The sequence below is a fragment of the Dreissena polymorpha genome, chromosome 2 (assembly GCF_020536995.1).
Source record: "Dreissena polymorpha isolate Duluth1 chromosome 2, UMN_Dpol_1.0, whole genome shotgun sequence".
NCBI lineage: Eukaryota > Metazoa > Mollusca > Bivalvia > Myida > Dreissenidae > Dreissena > Dreissena polymorpha.
Genome location: NC_068356.1, coordinates 58,982,444 through 58,996,936, shown reverse-complemented (window position 1 = coordinate 58,996,936; position 14,493 = coordinate 58,982,444). Strand labels below are relative to the sequence as shown.

Genomic DNA, 14,493 nt, shown 5'->3' with positions numbered 1-14,493 from the left:
CATGTACTGTTATTGCATTAAAAACAGTGAGTTGTATTACATGTACTGTTATTGCATTAAAAACAGTGAGTTGTATTACATGTACTGTTATTGCATTAAAAACAGTTGTATTTCATGTACTTTTATTGCATTAATAACAGTTGTATTGCATGTACTGGTATTGCATTAAAAACAGTTGTATTACATGTACTGTTATTTCATTAAAAACAGTTGTATTGCATGTACTAGTATTGCATTAAAACAGCTGTATTGCATGTACTGTTATTGCATTAAAAACAGTTGTATTGCATGTACTGTTATTGTATTAAAAACAGTTGTATTGCATGTACTGTTATTGCATTAAAAACAGTTGTATAACATGTAAAAAGTTGTATTGCATTGTAGCGTAATTGCGTATTGTTCGTGGAAAAGACACAGTAACCAACAAAGTTCATTTCTGATTTCTTTGCGTTTTATTTCTGCTTATTAACACAACACAACGTTTCCAAAATGTTTGTCAAATACAAGATACATGCGAAGCCCGCAATGGGCCCATCCCGCGAAAGCCAGCAATAATGCGACTTGTATATTCGGCCGTTCAAGTAAGACTGTCCTTCATACAACGCAGATGCCAATTTATACAATAATGGACAAATAAATTGGGTGACGGCTGTCTGGATGATTGACTTTAACATGAGTTGAATTACCTGATACGGGATGGCTTTATGTGTGACTCACACATCTTGTGCATATATATGCCAATAATTAAGCGAGACCACGTTTGTTTAACTGCATATAAGAAAGTTCACCTGTCATTTAACATGAAAATATACACAAATTAACAGTGCGCATGTGCTTACCATAGACATAACTAATTAGTGAACCCAGCCATGGGCAATAACTTGGTGCATTTTTTCGTCTAATTTGACGACGACATATGATGCCCATTTATGCATTTCTTCATGAAGACAGATATTATGTATTCAGTTACACCGAACAAGGAATATACATGAAATACACCAATTATGCGACATGAAATACATCAATTATGCGACACACCTCATTTTCATTAAAGAAAGATTTTATATTTTATGATTTAAAATCTTTAGAAAGATCAAATCCTGAATGACAAGTGTCTTACAATATCATGCATCAATGTTAAATGACGTTGATCGATTGTCCACGTAACACTACAGGCGTTGTTTGACTAGTGACCTCCTGTGCTGTCCATTCGAAGAAGGTATTGCCCGGGTTGAATATGTACCTGTTGCTGTCAAGTAGATGTCTTGGTTTGTTGTTTTCTGTCTATGTTGATTCATGGGTGATGTTATCTACCATTGCTGTCGTGAAGAAGCTCTATCTATCGCCAAGCTGTGTAGGCAAATCGCACGTGGTCGGTTGCACTCATCTGCGTATCAAGGTTCACATCGAGGCTGGATATGTCATCGTGGTTTCTGTTGTTTTTGTCGCTGAACCAGCCGTCATCACGTCGTTGTTTCTGTTGTTGAATCCATCGTGATGTTGTCTCTGGATATGGTGTTGATGCGTACCGCGTTGCTAATCAATTGTGACGTCTGTTAAAACCTTTGTGATCGCATTGTTGTTTCTGTTGTTGTTAATTGTACTTTTGTTCTTGGTTCCAGCGTCTTCATTTCTCTTGGGACATTAAGATCTTCTATTGGTCATAATGCTCACGAGGTATTAACTATAGCAGTGTTCTCCTTGATGTCTTAGGCCTCGGAAGTATCATTCCAAATGCGTTATCTACGCACGTCAAACAGTTGAACGGCTGCATCTACTCTATAGTGATTAACGTCACAAGTATTGTGTCCAGTGTTGCGTCACTTTTGTCCTTCGAAATCTTCTGGCGTTGGTCTTCTTTTAGCGATAGAACCAGGTATTCACTTTGAGAGTAAATGCCATGATGTTCCATTCTAATTATGTTGTTTGTTTCTTCTATTCGTTGTGGAAGGCGTTCTCTCGCGAAGTCGCTCTTCTTCGGCGTTGTTTTCAAATCTCGATATTTTTATCTGCGTCGTGGTGATACAAGTATCAGTTGTTCAAAATCATGGCAAACATTTATAAATATCCCCTTAGTTATTGTTAAATATCGTCATGACAACTTACTGTGATATCTTATTCAAAAAAATAAATTCTTTACAACGAAAAAATATTAGTCAATTCCTCAAAACATACTTCGGATAAGTATATGACAGTTTGACATCTGACAAGCCATTTACTTTATATGACTTGTGTACCGCCTTAGGCATAATCATTTTACGCACGTGCAGCCAGTACATTTTTGACAGGCGTGCGCCACTTTATTGACCTAGAGTAATGGGTAATGATAGGCGTACCTGTTCAAATCATGGTTTCATAAACCTCATCTTTAGCACTATAGTTTTGCCGTTGGGCATAGATTTATTGACATGTTTGACCTGTGCACTTGTAAAAATGCGCAAATATGACAAGGCAGACTTTTATATATATGCATTCATAATATAAGAACACGTATCGGCTTACTTCAAAATTCAGGTCTTTGCTCCTAATCGAACTACTCAAATAATTCTTATGCGACATCGCATCTTCTGTCCATAGCGTAATTTGCTTCGATGGCACAGGGATAAATTCTCTTACTCATGAGGACGCTAAGGTTATCACAACCTCGGGCTCGGTATGTCCGAACGCTGATCAGTCAGCCGTGCTCATAAAATATAATTGTAACCCTTAAACAATTATATTAGAAATTTAATGCGTACATATCGTTATATTTTCACTGCGCTATACGCGTCAGATCGCATTAAATTCTTACTTAAAATTACTCAAGACCTTCAATATTACCGATATCCTACATATATTTGCAATCTACACAATGACGTATATACATATTTACATAATTTTTTTTTTAAGTGTCTGCCCTATTCATATTCGCAATTAACATTATTTTTCTTATTTCCTATTTTCTTTCTTTTACAATTCGGAAAACTATTTTTAAATTTTCCAATAATTTTATCTATTCGTCCTCTTTAATTTCTTTATCATTCTTATAAACAAAACCCGCCTTATTTTCTTTATTAAAATAATAAACAAAACTGTCTTAAATAATCTAAATTCCTAAATTCTTAATTCTGCCAATGTAAAATACTAGGTAAATTCTTTGAATATTTGTATCATCTCCGAGTTTTTTTCTACTATATTAATAAATAAAACCACCGCCAAAGTTTCTTTATTAAAATAATAAACAAAACTATATAAGATATTATTATTTCCGTGTACGTTTTAATTAAATGGAACTTTACAAAAAATACCAACAATTTAAAATGGATTTGTGCGCAAAAAAACGCACGTTCGTATACAATCTTTATTATAATCATACACAATTTATATAAAATTCTTTAAATATTCTCAATGATTTGTTCGCCTCTAATTTCATTATTTCTATAACTCATAAAAATAATGTAAAACTCAAATATCTCTTTTTATTCTCAATTCACCGTTATTTATAAAAATGTACCGATAAATGAAAAATTGGCACGATTTTGATATTTGCAAAATTTGTTCGTACATAATTGATTATCATCATTATTATTTTTAACATCTGACTACGTAAAATTCTTTAAACAATTCTTAAAAATTTCGTTGTCCTGACGCCTTTTACTTTCATTTTCTACTTTATAAATTTTGAAATTCCCTCTCCAAGTTTGCCATAATTTTTTTTAAACAACTGACCTGAATTCATGTCGCGTTGTGGTTGTGATGTTTTCATTTTTCCGGCACGTGATCGCACTTGTGATCGTACTTCGGTCGTATCCATGGTACACGGCTCCATAAAATGTACTGTGTAGCGTAATTGCGTATTGTTCGTGGAAAAGACACAGTAACCAACAAAGTTCATTTCTGATTTCTTTGCGTTTTATTTCTGCTTATTAACACAACACAACGTTTCCAAAATGTTTGTCAAATACAAGATACATGCGAAGCCCGCAATGGGCCCATCCCGCGAAAGCCAGCAATAATGCGACTTGTATATTCGGCCGTTCAAGTAAGACTGTCCTTCATACAACGCAGATGCCAATTTATACAATAATGGACAAATAAATTGGGTGACGGCTGTCTGGATGATTGACTTTAACATGAGTTGAATTACCTGATACGGGATGGCTTTATGTGTGACTCACACATCTTGTGCATATATATGCCAATAATTAAGCGAGACCACGTTTGTTTAACTGCATATAAGAAAGTTCACCTGTCATTTAACATGAAAATATACACAAATTAACAGTGCGCATGTGCTTACCATAGACATAACTAATTAGTGAACCCAGCCATGGGCAATAACTTGGTGCATTTTTTCGTCTAATTTGACGACGACATATGATGCCCATTTATGCATTTCTTCATGAAGACAGATATTATGTATTCAGTTACACCGAACAAGGAATATACATGAAATACACCAATTATGCGACATGAAATACATCAATTATGCGACAGCATGTACTGTAATTGCATTCAAAACAGCTGTATTGCATGTACTTGTTTTGCATTAAAAACAGCTGTATTGCATGTACTGGTATTGCATTAAAAACAGTTGTATTGCATGTACTGGTATTGCATTAAAACAGTTGTATTGCATGTACTGTTATTGCATTAAAACCAGTTGTATTGCATGTACTGTTATTGCATTAAAATCAGTTGTGTCGCATGCAATGCTATGATATTGAATGTACAAAAGTTGTATTTCAACTGAATTGCATGTACACACACACTCTATTGCATGTACAAAAGAATGATGTATTGTATGAAACAACAGTTGACTTGCAGAAAATAACACATGAATTACATTAACCAGCTGTATTGCATGTTGAAAGAAAGATCAGAACAATGGTTCACTTTCAAATAATTGTATAAAAATATATATGAGTTTTCCTCTAGGAATACAGGGTGTAATGCATGTGCACAAAGCATCCTCCCAGATTATCCTCTGCAGTACGCACTGGTTAATCAGAGACGACACTTTCCACTAAGACTGGATTTTTGTTTGGAAAATACATTGATGCATACTAAACAGGCTAATCTAAGATGACACTTTATGCACATGCATAAAGCCCTTTTCTGCCACAGCACTGCTCATTTAAATAAATAAAATTTAAACAAACCTTGTATTCTTCTCATCTGACCCTTCATCTTTGACGTTAACTCGTCATCAGTACTACCATGACTGTAATTATACACAAATCTTCATTCATTGGCAATTTTTGCATACCTTATGTATAGTAGTTTTCTTAGTACAAATGCTTAAGACATTTTCTTACTTAGAAAAATAATGTACACAGATATATTCAAAAATACACTGTAAAATCCATGTTACCTAGACTTCAATAATATATCAACCTTAATTTCTTTACACATTTACATTGAATATGAGTAATACCTTTAAATGTGCATCTAGCCTTTCTTTGGCAATGACTTGTATAAATTCATGTATAACTAATTAATCTATTATTCTGTAAACTTAGATTAAGCTAGCACGCATGCACAACAATTACTGCGATGCCAAATGTTTGAAAGGTGACATAACAAAGCATCTTCATGAAGCGGCTGTATGCTTTTAAAAATCTACTTTATACTTAAGTATCCTGTTAAAACATCAAACATCACATCAGTCAAAATCTTAGCATGGCATCCCAGTTCTATTGCATAACAAAATATATTGTCAAAAACTAAACATGTCATACCACTTCTGTTACATAACAAACCAGTAATTGTTGTGTCAAAAACTACGCATGGCATGCTAGTTCTGTTCTAGAATATAAATATCATATCAAAAAGTTGTTAACATGGAATCCCTGTACTGTTTGAGAGAAACTAACAAGCCCAAATATTCTCAATTTATCATATGAAAACAAATGTACTGTAACATGATCCAGTGACCTTTAACCAATTGACCTCTTAATTGGTAGGCAACTGCCTTTCCTCATAAGAAACCATCAGATCAATTTAAATTGGTTGTAGGTCAAAGCATTCTTTAGATATTGCCCAGAAACCAAAGATTTACAGACAAACAGACTGACCAACCACGGATAAATGCAGATAAAAATAAACCCCCGCTTCTTTGAAGGGGGCACTAATAATAAATAAACTAAAATAAATAATCAAATGCCTTTACTTTAAACTGAAATGTATGATATTTTCAAAACGTGAGTATTATTTTTCACAAATTTGTTAAATCCATACACATATTAATACCTGTATTTTTATTACAGAACACAGTCAGTGTTTTTCTGATATTCCATCTTTTTCATATACCTTAATTATTTGCTTCTCGATAACACCAATCAAGAGAAACAATAAGATCATTAAAGAAGGATTCTATTAATTAAGTCAAACATTGTGCACAATTTTAAAAAGACTCAAGCAAATAATTATGAGTGTTTAGTCTATACTTATGATGCTATATTTATGTAACAGAGAAATCTGAATGAGTGCTACAACAAGAAGGTTTATATTTGCAAAAGTTACAAAATAGTTGCATTGAGCATTTGCAAAAAGACAGGAAATGGGAGAAAAACATGTAAGACATCAAATGACCTGAAGAAAATTTACACAGTGACATTTGTAATTGAAGGAAAAAAATATATGCAGTAAAATGTAGGGTTTGGTTTCTATGTTGCATTCAGTGGTGAATTATAATTGTAAACTGGTAAAAATTTAATATGTAAAACCTAAGGACAAATGATCAATTTTTCAAATAAAATTCTGAACCATTGAAGTGAAATATGTTTACACATTTCTTCTACAAACAAAAAGGCTTATGACTAAAAACAAAGCACTACAAAATATCTCACACAAAAATAGAGTCAAAACACACACAATTGAAAAACAATATGTATACAATTCTACAGAAAAACAAAAAAGACTTAAAAACTGATTATTTTCAAAACAATATACATTTGTTATCATGACATTACCATGCTTTTCATTTAAGACTTTAATACTAACAAGGGCTGTTTGTAAAACATGCATGCCCCCCATATGGACTGTTCGTTGTAGTGGCAGCCATTGTGTGAATACGATTTTTGTCACTGTGACCTTGACCTTTGACCTTGTGACCTGAAAATCAATAGGGGTCATCTGCGAGTCACGATCAATGTACCTGTCATGATCCTAGGCAAGAGCGTTCTTGAGTTATCATCCGAAAACCATTTTACTATTTCGGGTCAACGTGACCTTGACCTTTGACCTTGTGACCTCAAAATCAATAGGGGTCATCTGCAAGTGATGATCAATATACCTATGAAGTTTCATGATCCTAGGCGTATGCGTTCTTGAGTTATCATCCGAAAACCATTTTACTATTTCGGGTCAACGTGACCTTGACCTTTGACCTAGTGACCTCAAAATCAATAGGGGTCATCTGCAAGTCATGATCAATCTACCCATGAAGTCTCATGATCCTAGGCGTATGCGTTCTTGAGTTATCATCCGGAAACCATTTTACTATTTCGGGTCACCGTGACCTTGACCTTTGACCTAGTGACCTCAAAATCAATAGGGGTCATCTGCAAGTCATGATCAATCTACCCATTAAGTTTCATGATCCTAGGCGTATGCGTTCTTGAGTTATCATTCAAAAACCATTTTACTATTTCTGGTCACCGTGACCTTGACCTTTGACCTAGTGACCTCAAAATCAATAGGGGTCATCTGCGAGTCATGATCAATGTACCTATGAAGTTTCATGATCCTAGGCCCAAGCGTTCTTGAGTTATCGTCTGACAACCACCTGGTGGACGGACCGACAGACCGACCGACAGACCGACATGAGCAAAGCAATATACCCCCTCTTCTTCGAAGGGGGGCATAAAAACACTTATAATTGAAACCATACTTTTAATCATATAACAAAAATTTATTTTAAAACATCTTACAAATTGTATTTTATCAATAAACCAGCCAAATAAACCAATAAATTCATTAAATTAATATCCCCCGCCAAAAAAAAAATGTGTATGCATTTGTTCAAATTCCTTGATGTACGATATAATAAAACAAAATGACAGATAGGTTTTTGTTTTTATGCATGGCAATTGTTCACATTGATATCTTGTATCCTATCTGAGATATAGCCCTGAAATGTTTCATCATACAAAATCAACAAAGGGCAATAACTATCATTTAAGAAAGTGTAGGGTTATGGTTCTTGTGCAAGACAATTCTCCCCATTGATTCTATACACCCATGAAGTTTCAGGTTGAAGTCTTGTATCATATCTGAGATATATCACTGAAATGTTAAATCATACAAAATCAACAAAGGGCAATAACTCTTATTTAAGAGAGTGTGGGGTTATGGTTCTTTTGAATGGCAAATCTTTTCATTGAAATAAATACATCCATGAAGTAAGATGTTGAAATCTTGTATTGCATCTGAGATAAAGACCTGAAAAGTTACATCATACAAGAAAAAAAGGCAATAACTCTTTTTAAGAAAGTGTAGGGTCATGGTTTGTGTGCATACATTTTCTCCTCATTGATGGTTGTACAGACTGACAGACTGACGGACAACGCCTATTCTATATCCCTGTCCTTTGGTAGGGATTATTAATTGTGCAATTAACTTATAAATTAGACAGAAAAAATATAATGAAGCAAGGTAGCAGTAGCCATTAAAATGCACCCAAAGCTGCTTATAAGGACGGAAAGCAAAAGGCAAACATCTGCATGTATTCAATAATAAGCCAAAGGGGTAAAGCAACAGCAATGATGCAAAGTTTGAAAAAAATCAGAAGGATGACAAACAACTGTTTTGCAAATTAATCAAGCAAAAACAGTGAACAAAATTTTTACAAGTAAACAATCAAGATAAGTGTATGACAAAAAGACATGCCCCCTGTTGCTCTGGATTTACAATTTTACAAATAAGACAAAATCAAGGTCACAATAAAGTCGGGTGATATGGGTAGATAGAGAATGGTCACTAAACTTGTAAGAATCAATGAGTTCTACAGGGCCAGATGACAGTGTTTGATGGAACATGTACAATCTATCTTATGTCTCGCAAATGGATGATTTGAAATATATTATGTACAGAACAGGTCAAAGTCAATTTAGATTGAATGATATAATAGGATAAAGGAGTCATTAGAAACAACTGTGAAAGTATTCAAGTGTTGTGTCAAACGATGTTGCTTCTACAGAAACAGTAAAATCCACTTCACCAAGAAACAGCCTATTTAAGAAATATAAATAGTCCATTTTAATCATTCAAAATCCGAAGGTCAAGGTTAAGGTTAAAGTTTGTTTGGGTCGTATGGTGAATAGGAGGTGGTAATACAATGTAATCGCGGGTCTTTTCCTGGCAATTTTGGGAAAAAAATGCATTTCTGGATTGGGAATATTTCCGAGCGAAAAGTGCACAGATTTGGAAAAAAAATATTCAATTTAACTGGATGATAATTTAAACAAGAGCACCGCATAACGGGTGCCACGCTCGGCTGCGAAAGCTTGTCAGATTTTTTATTTTTTTTATTTTTTTTAGAGATCACAGTGACCTTGACCTTTGACCTTGTGACCCAACAAGAGATGTGTTTGTCAGAAACTCAATGACCCCTACTGCCCCACATTGAAATAAAATTTCTATTTATCATTTGGCAGGTACAGAAATCCTCTCCCTTTAAAGGTTATTACTTCCCTTGAATTTTGTCCAATCCAACCGTGGGAGGGGGGATGGGGAGGGTCTCACAGTCAATTATGACCATGTCAGACATCACTGACAACCAAGGCCTGTGGTTTAAAAGAGATCATAGCCAGAGTTGATCATGTACCTATGGACATAAGTCTACAGGTATGTAATGAACATCAAAGAAATTATAATTATATCATTTTTAAAAAAACTTTGACAAATCAATCATTTGGGTTATAAATAATAAAAATAATAAATCTGTACAGTAACTGTGAAAAGACCTTCAATTCTTGGTAAGGAAATATATAATATGAGATTTATAATTATATAAATTACTTCCCTTGAAAATAATTGTCTCTATTTTTAGTAGCAAATAATTAAAAGCCACTACCGTGACTGTAGATTCACCACTCAAAATGTGCAGCTCCATGAAATACACATGCATGCCAAATATATAAAGTGGCTATGTTCAATATTGAATAATTTTCTCCCTTTTTAAAGCTTATTACTTCCCTTAAATCCGTATTTTTTACCGTAGACCGTAAAGGATGACCTTGACCTTTTACCACAATGTGTTTGTCAGAAACACAATGCCGCCTACTGCGCCGCTTTGATTTATTTAACAAAAATATATACATGGGCAGGTCAGATAACTATGTCCATTTAAAGCTTATTACTTCCCTTGACTTTGTTTTTTAGACCCTAGACCTTGAAGGATGATGTTCACCTTGAAATGTTACCACTCAAAATGTGCAGCTTCATGAGATACACATGCATGCCAAATATCAAGGTGCTATCTTCAATATTTTAAAAGTTATGGCCAATGTTAAGGTTTTAGCATGACGCCTACGGCGGATGACAAGCTGGCTATGACAATAGCTCGGATTTTCTCCGAAAACAGCCTCGCTAAAAATTAGAAGAACAAAATCATATAAACTATACTTACACGCTTTGTTAGATGTAAATGCAATTTAATTGAGATACAATAACCAAAAGAAACCTTTTTCTAAAGAAGAAAAATAATAATTATTTTTTATAAAATTTGGATTATTTATTTTTTTGTTTCGGTTTGGAAATTGTTTAATTTAACGGAACTGTTGATACGCCAAGAAAAGGCCTGAATCATATCAGTATCAAAGTGTTGTGTAAAACGGGGTTCTGCTATACCAAAACAATATTATCATGTGACCATTTTAAGACCAAATTGGTCAACATCAAGGTTTACATGAGGCCAGCTCATATGTGTGGATAAGGTCATAAGGTCAAAAGCTACACTTTTGTAAGTGTCGAAAAGTTGACAAGGTAAAATCTACTTAGAGGGGCATATTGACAGTTTTTTCCCCTTAAATGTACACCTTCCATAAAATAATGTGAATTCCTTCCTTTCAAGAAGATATTCATACATTTACAATATTATATCGATTAAATCATTAAGAACAAGCAAACTCGTTGAATTGATATCCCCCGCCAAATAAAGTTTGTTTATGAATGGGTGCAAATCCCTTGATATATGGTTTAATTCTTAAAAAATATTTAAGTGTAGGGTAATTGTTTTAATGCATTGCAATTCTTCTTATTGATATCTACATGTATACACCCATGCAGTTTCATATTAAAGTCTTGTAGCGTGTAGATATAGCCCTATAAAGTTACACAATACAACAAGAGATGTGTTCGTCAGAAACACAATGCCCCCTATTGCGCCACTTTGATTTATTTTTTTTACCTTTGACCTTGAAGGATGACCTTGACCTTGAACTTCCACCACTCAAAGTGTGCAGCTTCATGAGAACGCCGCTATGAATTTGTTTTTGTTTTACCTTTGACCTTGAAGGATGACCTTGACCTTGAACTTTCACCACTCACAATGTGCAGCTTCATGAGAACGCTGCTTTGAAAAAAAAAAAGTTGACCTTTGACCTTGAAGGATGACCTTGACCTTGAACTTCCACCACTCAAAATGTGCAGCTTCATGAGATACACATGCATGCAAAATATCAAGTTGCTATCTTCCATATTGAAAAAGTTATGGCCAATGTTAAAGTTTTGGGACAGACAGACGCAATATATTTGACCTTGAAGGATGACCTTCACATTCACCTTTCACCACTCAAAATGTTTAGCTCTATGAGATACACATGCATGCCAAATATCAAGTTGCTATCTTCAATAGTGAAAAAGTTATGGCCAATGTTTAATTTTTTGGACGGACGGACAGACGCCATATATTACACATTTGACCATGAAGGATGACCTTGACCTTCACCTTTCACCACTCAAAATGTGCAGCTCCATGAGATGCACATGCATGCCAAATATCAAGTTGCTATCTTCAATATTGAACAAGAGCTGTCACCATAGGATGACTTATGACCCCTATAAACGCTTGATAGAAGTTATGAGCTTTTTTCAAAACCTAAATGCAGATTTCGAAACCTAAACGCGGAGCCTAAGTTCAAGGTCAAGATCACAGGGGTCAAAATTGGTGTGCATATGGAAAGGCCTTGTCCATATACACATGCATACCAAATATGAAGGTTATATCTCAAGGGACGTAGAAGTTATGAGCATTTTTCAAAACGTAAACGCAGCTTTCGTAACCTAAATGCGGACCCAAACTTCAAGGTCAAGGTCACAGTGGTCAAAATTTTTATGCGTATGGAAAAGCCTTGTCTATATACACATGCATACCAAATATGAAGGTTATATCTCAAGGGACATGGAAGTTATGAGCATTTTTCGAAACCTAAACGCTGATTTCGAAACCTAAACACGGACCCTTAGTTCAAGGTCAAGGTCACAGGGGTAAAAAGTTTTGTGCGTATGGATAGGCCTTGTCCATATAGAAATGCATACCACATATGAAGGTTATATCTCAAGGGACATAGAAGTTATGAGCATTTTTCGAAACCTTAACGCAGATTTCGAAACCTAAACGCGAAACCTAAGTTCAAGGTCAAGGTCACAGGGGTCAAAATTTTTGTGCGTATGGAAAGGCCTTGTCCATATACACATGCACACCAAATATGAAGGTTATATCTCAAGGGACATAGAAGTTATGAGCATTTTTCGAAACCTAAACACAGATTTCGAAACCTAAACATGGACCCTAAGTTCAAGGTCAAGGTCACAGGGGTAAATAAATTTGTGCTTATGGAAAGGCCTTGTCCATATACACATGCACACCAAATATGAAGGTTATATCTCAAGGGACATAGAAATTATGAGCATTTTTCAAAACCTAAACGCAGATTTCGAAACCTAAACGCGGACCCTAAGTTCAAGGTCAAGGTCACAGGGGTAAAAATTTGTGCGCGTATGGAAAGGCCTTGTCCATAAACACATGCATACCAAACATGAAGGTTATATCTCAAGGGACATAGAAGTTATGAGCATTTTTCGAAACCTAAACTTTAAGTGTGACGGAAAGACAGACAGACAGACAGACGGACAGACAGACGGACAGTCTGATCACTATATGCCCCCTTTTCTTCAAAAGGGGGCATAAAAAGTTATGACCAATGTTAAAGTTTTCAGACAGACGCCATATATTTGACATTTGACCTTGAAGGATGACCTTCACCTTTCACCACTCAAAATGTTCAGCTCCATGAGATACACATGCATTCCAAATATCAAGTTGCTATCTTCTATAGTGAAAAATGTATGGCCAATGTTAAAGTTTTTGGACGGACAGACAGACGCCATATATAAGACATTTGACCTTGAAGGATGACCTTGACCATCACCTTTCACCACTCAAAATGTGCAGCTCTGTGAGATGCACATGCATGCCAAATATCAAGTTTCTATCTTCAATAATGCAAAAGTTATGGCCATTGTAAAGTGGGTTTTTTTGACGGTCGGACAGACTGACATACACACATACTGACATACACACATACTGACATACACACATACTGACTGACGGACAGTTCAACTGCTATAATTATGCCACCCTACCGGGGGCATAAAAACAACAAAGGGAATTACTCTTATTTAGGAAAGTTTAGGGTTAAGTTTCTTGTGCATGGAAATTCTCCTTATTAATATCAATACACCCATGAAGTTTCATGTTTAAGTCTTATATTGTATCTGACATATAGCCCTGAAAAGCAACATCATACAAAAAAGGGCAATAACTCTTATTTAAATACTGTAGGGTTATGGTTCTTGTGCATGGCACTTCTCCTCATTGAAATCAATACACCCATGAAGTTTCATGTTGATTTCTTATATAGTTTCTGAGATATAGCCACGCAAAGTTTTGTGACATACAGACAGTCTATATATATTCAGGGACTGACAGACTGATGGATGGATCATGGACAGACGGCGGACCAAGCAAATTCTATATCCCTCCCTATTTGGCGGGTGATAAAAATGTATACAGAGCCCCATTAATGTTGTTGATATTGCTGCCTGTTGGTTTCTTATTCACGCCTACAAAAATCACCTACCTCAATTTGAAGTTTAGTACACTACTGCCCCGTTATCAATGCTTTGCATGCGTATAGCAGTACTACTTGTACATTTTATGCAAAACGATTAAACTACTACTACTGATTTTTCTGTGCCAACTTTTATAATCATGAAAATAATTATTTTATTGAGCATTTATAAAAACAAGAAATGTGTGTAAATCAACAATTTACTAAATACTTTTTAACAGAAAATATGTGTAAAACAACCCATTTACTAAATACATTTTAATGGGTAATCTTATGTTGAAAAATGTACTGTTTTAACCCTTTACCATTCTAGGCACTTTGATGCTTTTGTAGTCCCTTAGAAAAAATCATTTACAATTTAAGATTACTATATTCA

General features: G+C 34.8%; 1 protein-coding gene across 4 annotated transcripts in view; it reads right to left on the bottom strand.

The window, feature by feature from the left end:
• The window catches only part of LOC127867200 (protein FAM13B-like), a 96,630-nt gene that overhangs the window by 15,348 nt on the left and 66,789 nt on the right, over nucleotides 1-14,493 (bottom strand). For all 4 annotated transcript variants that reach the window (XM_052408241.1, XM_052408243.1, XM_052408244.1 and 1 more), the window contains one exon: nucleotides 5,142-5,203. In XM_052408241.1, the coding sequence (XP_052264201.1) occupies nucleotides 5,142-5,203 (62 nt within the window). The remainder of the gene's footprint in view (nucleotides 1-5,141; nucleotides 5,204-14,493) is intronic.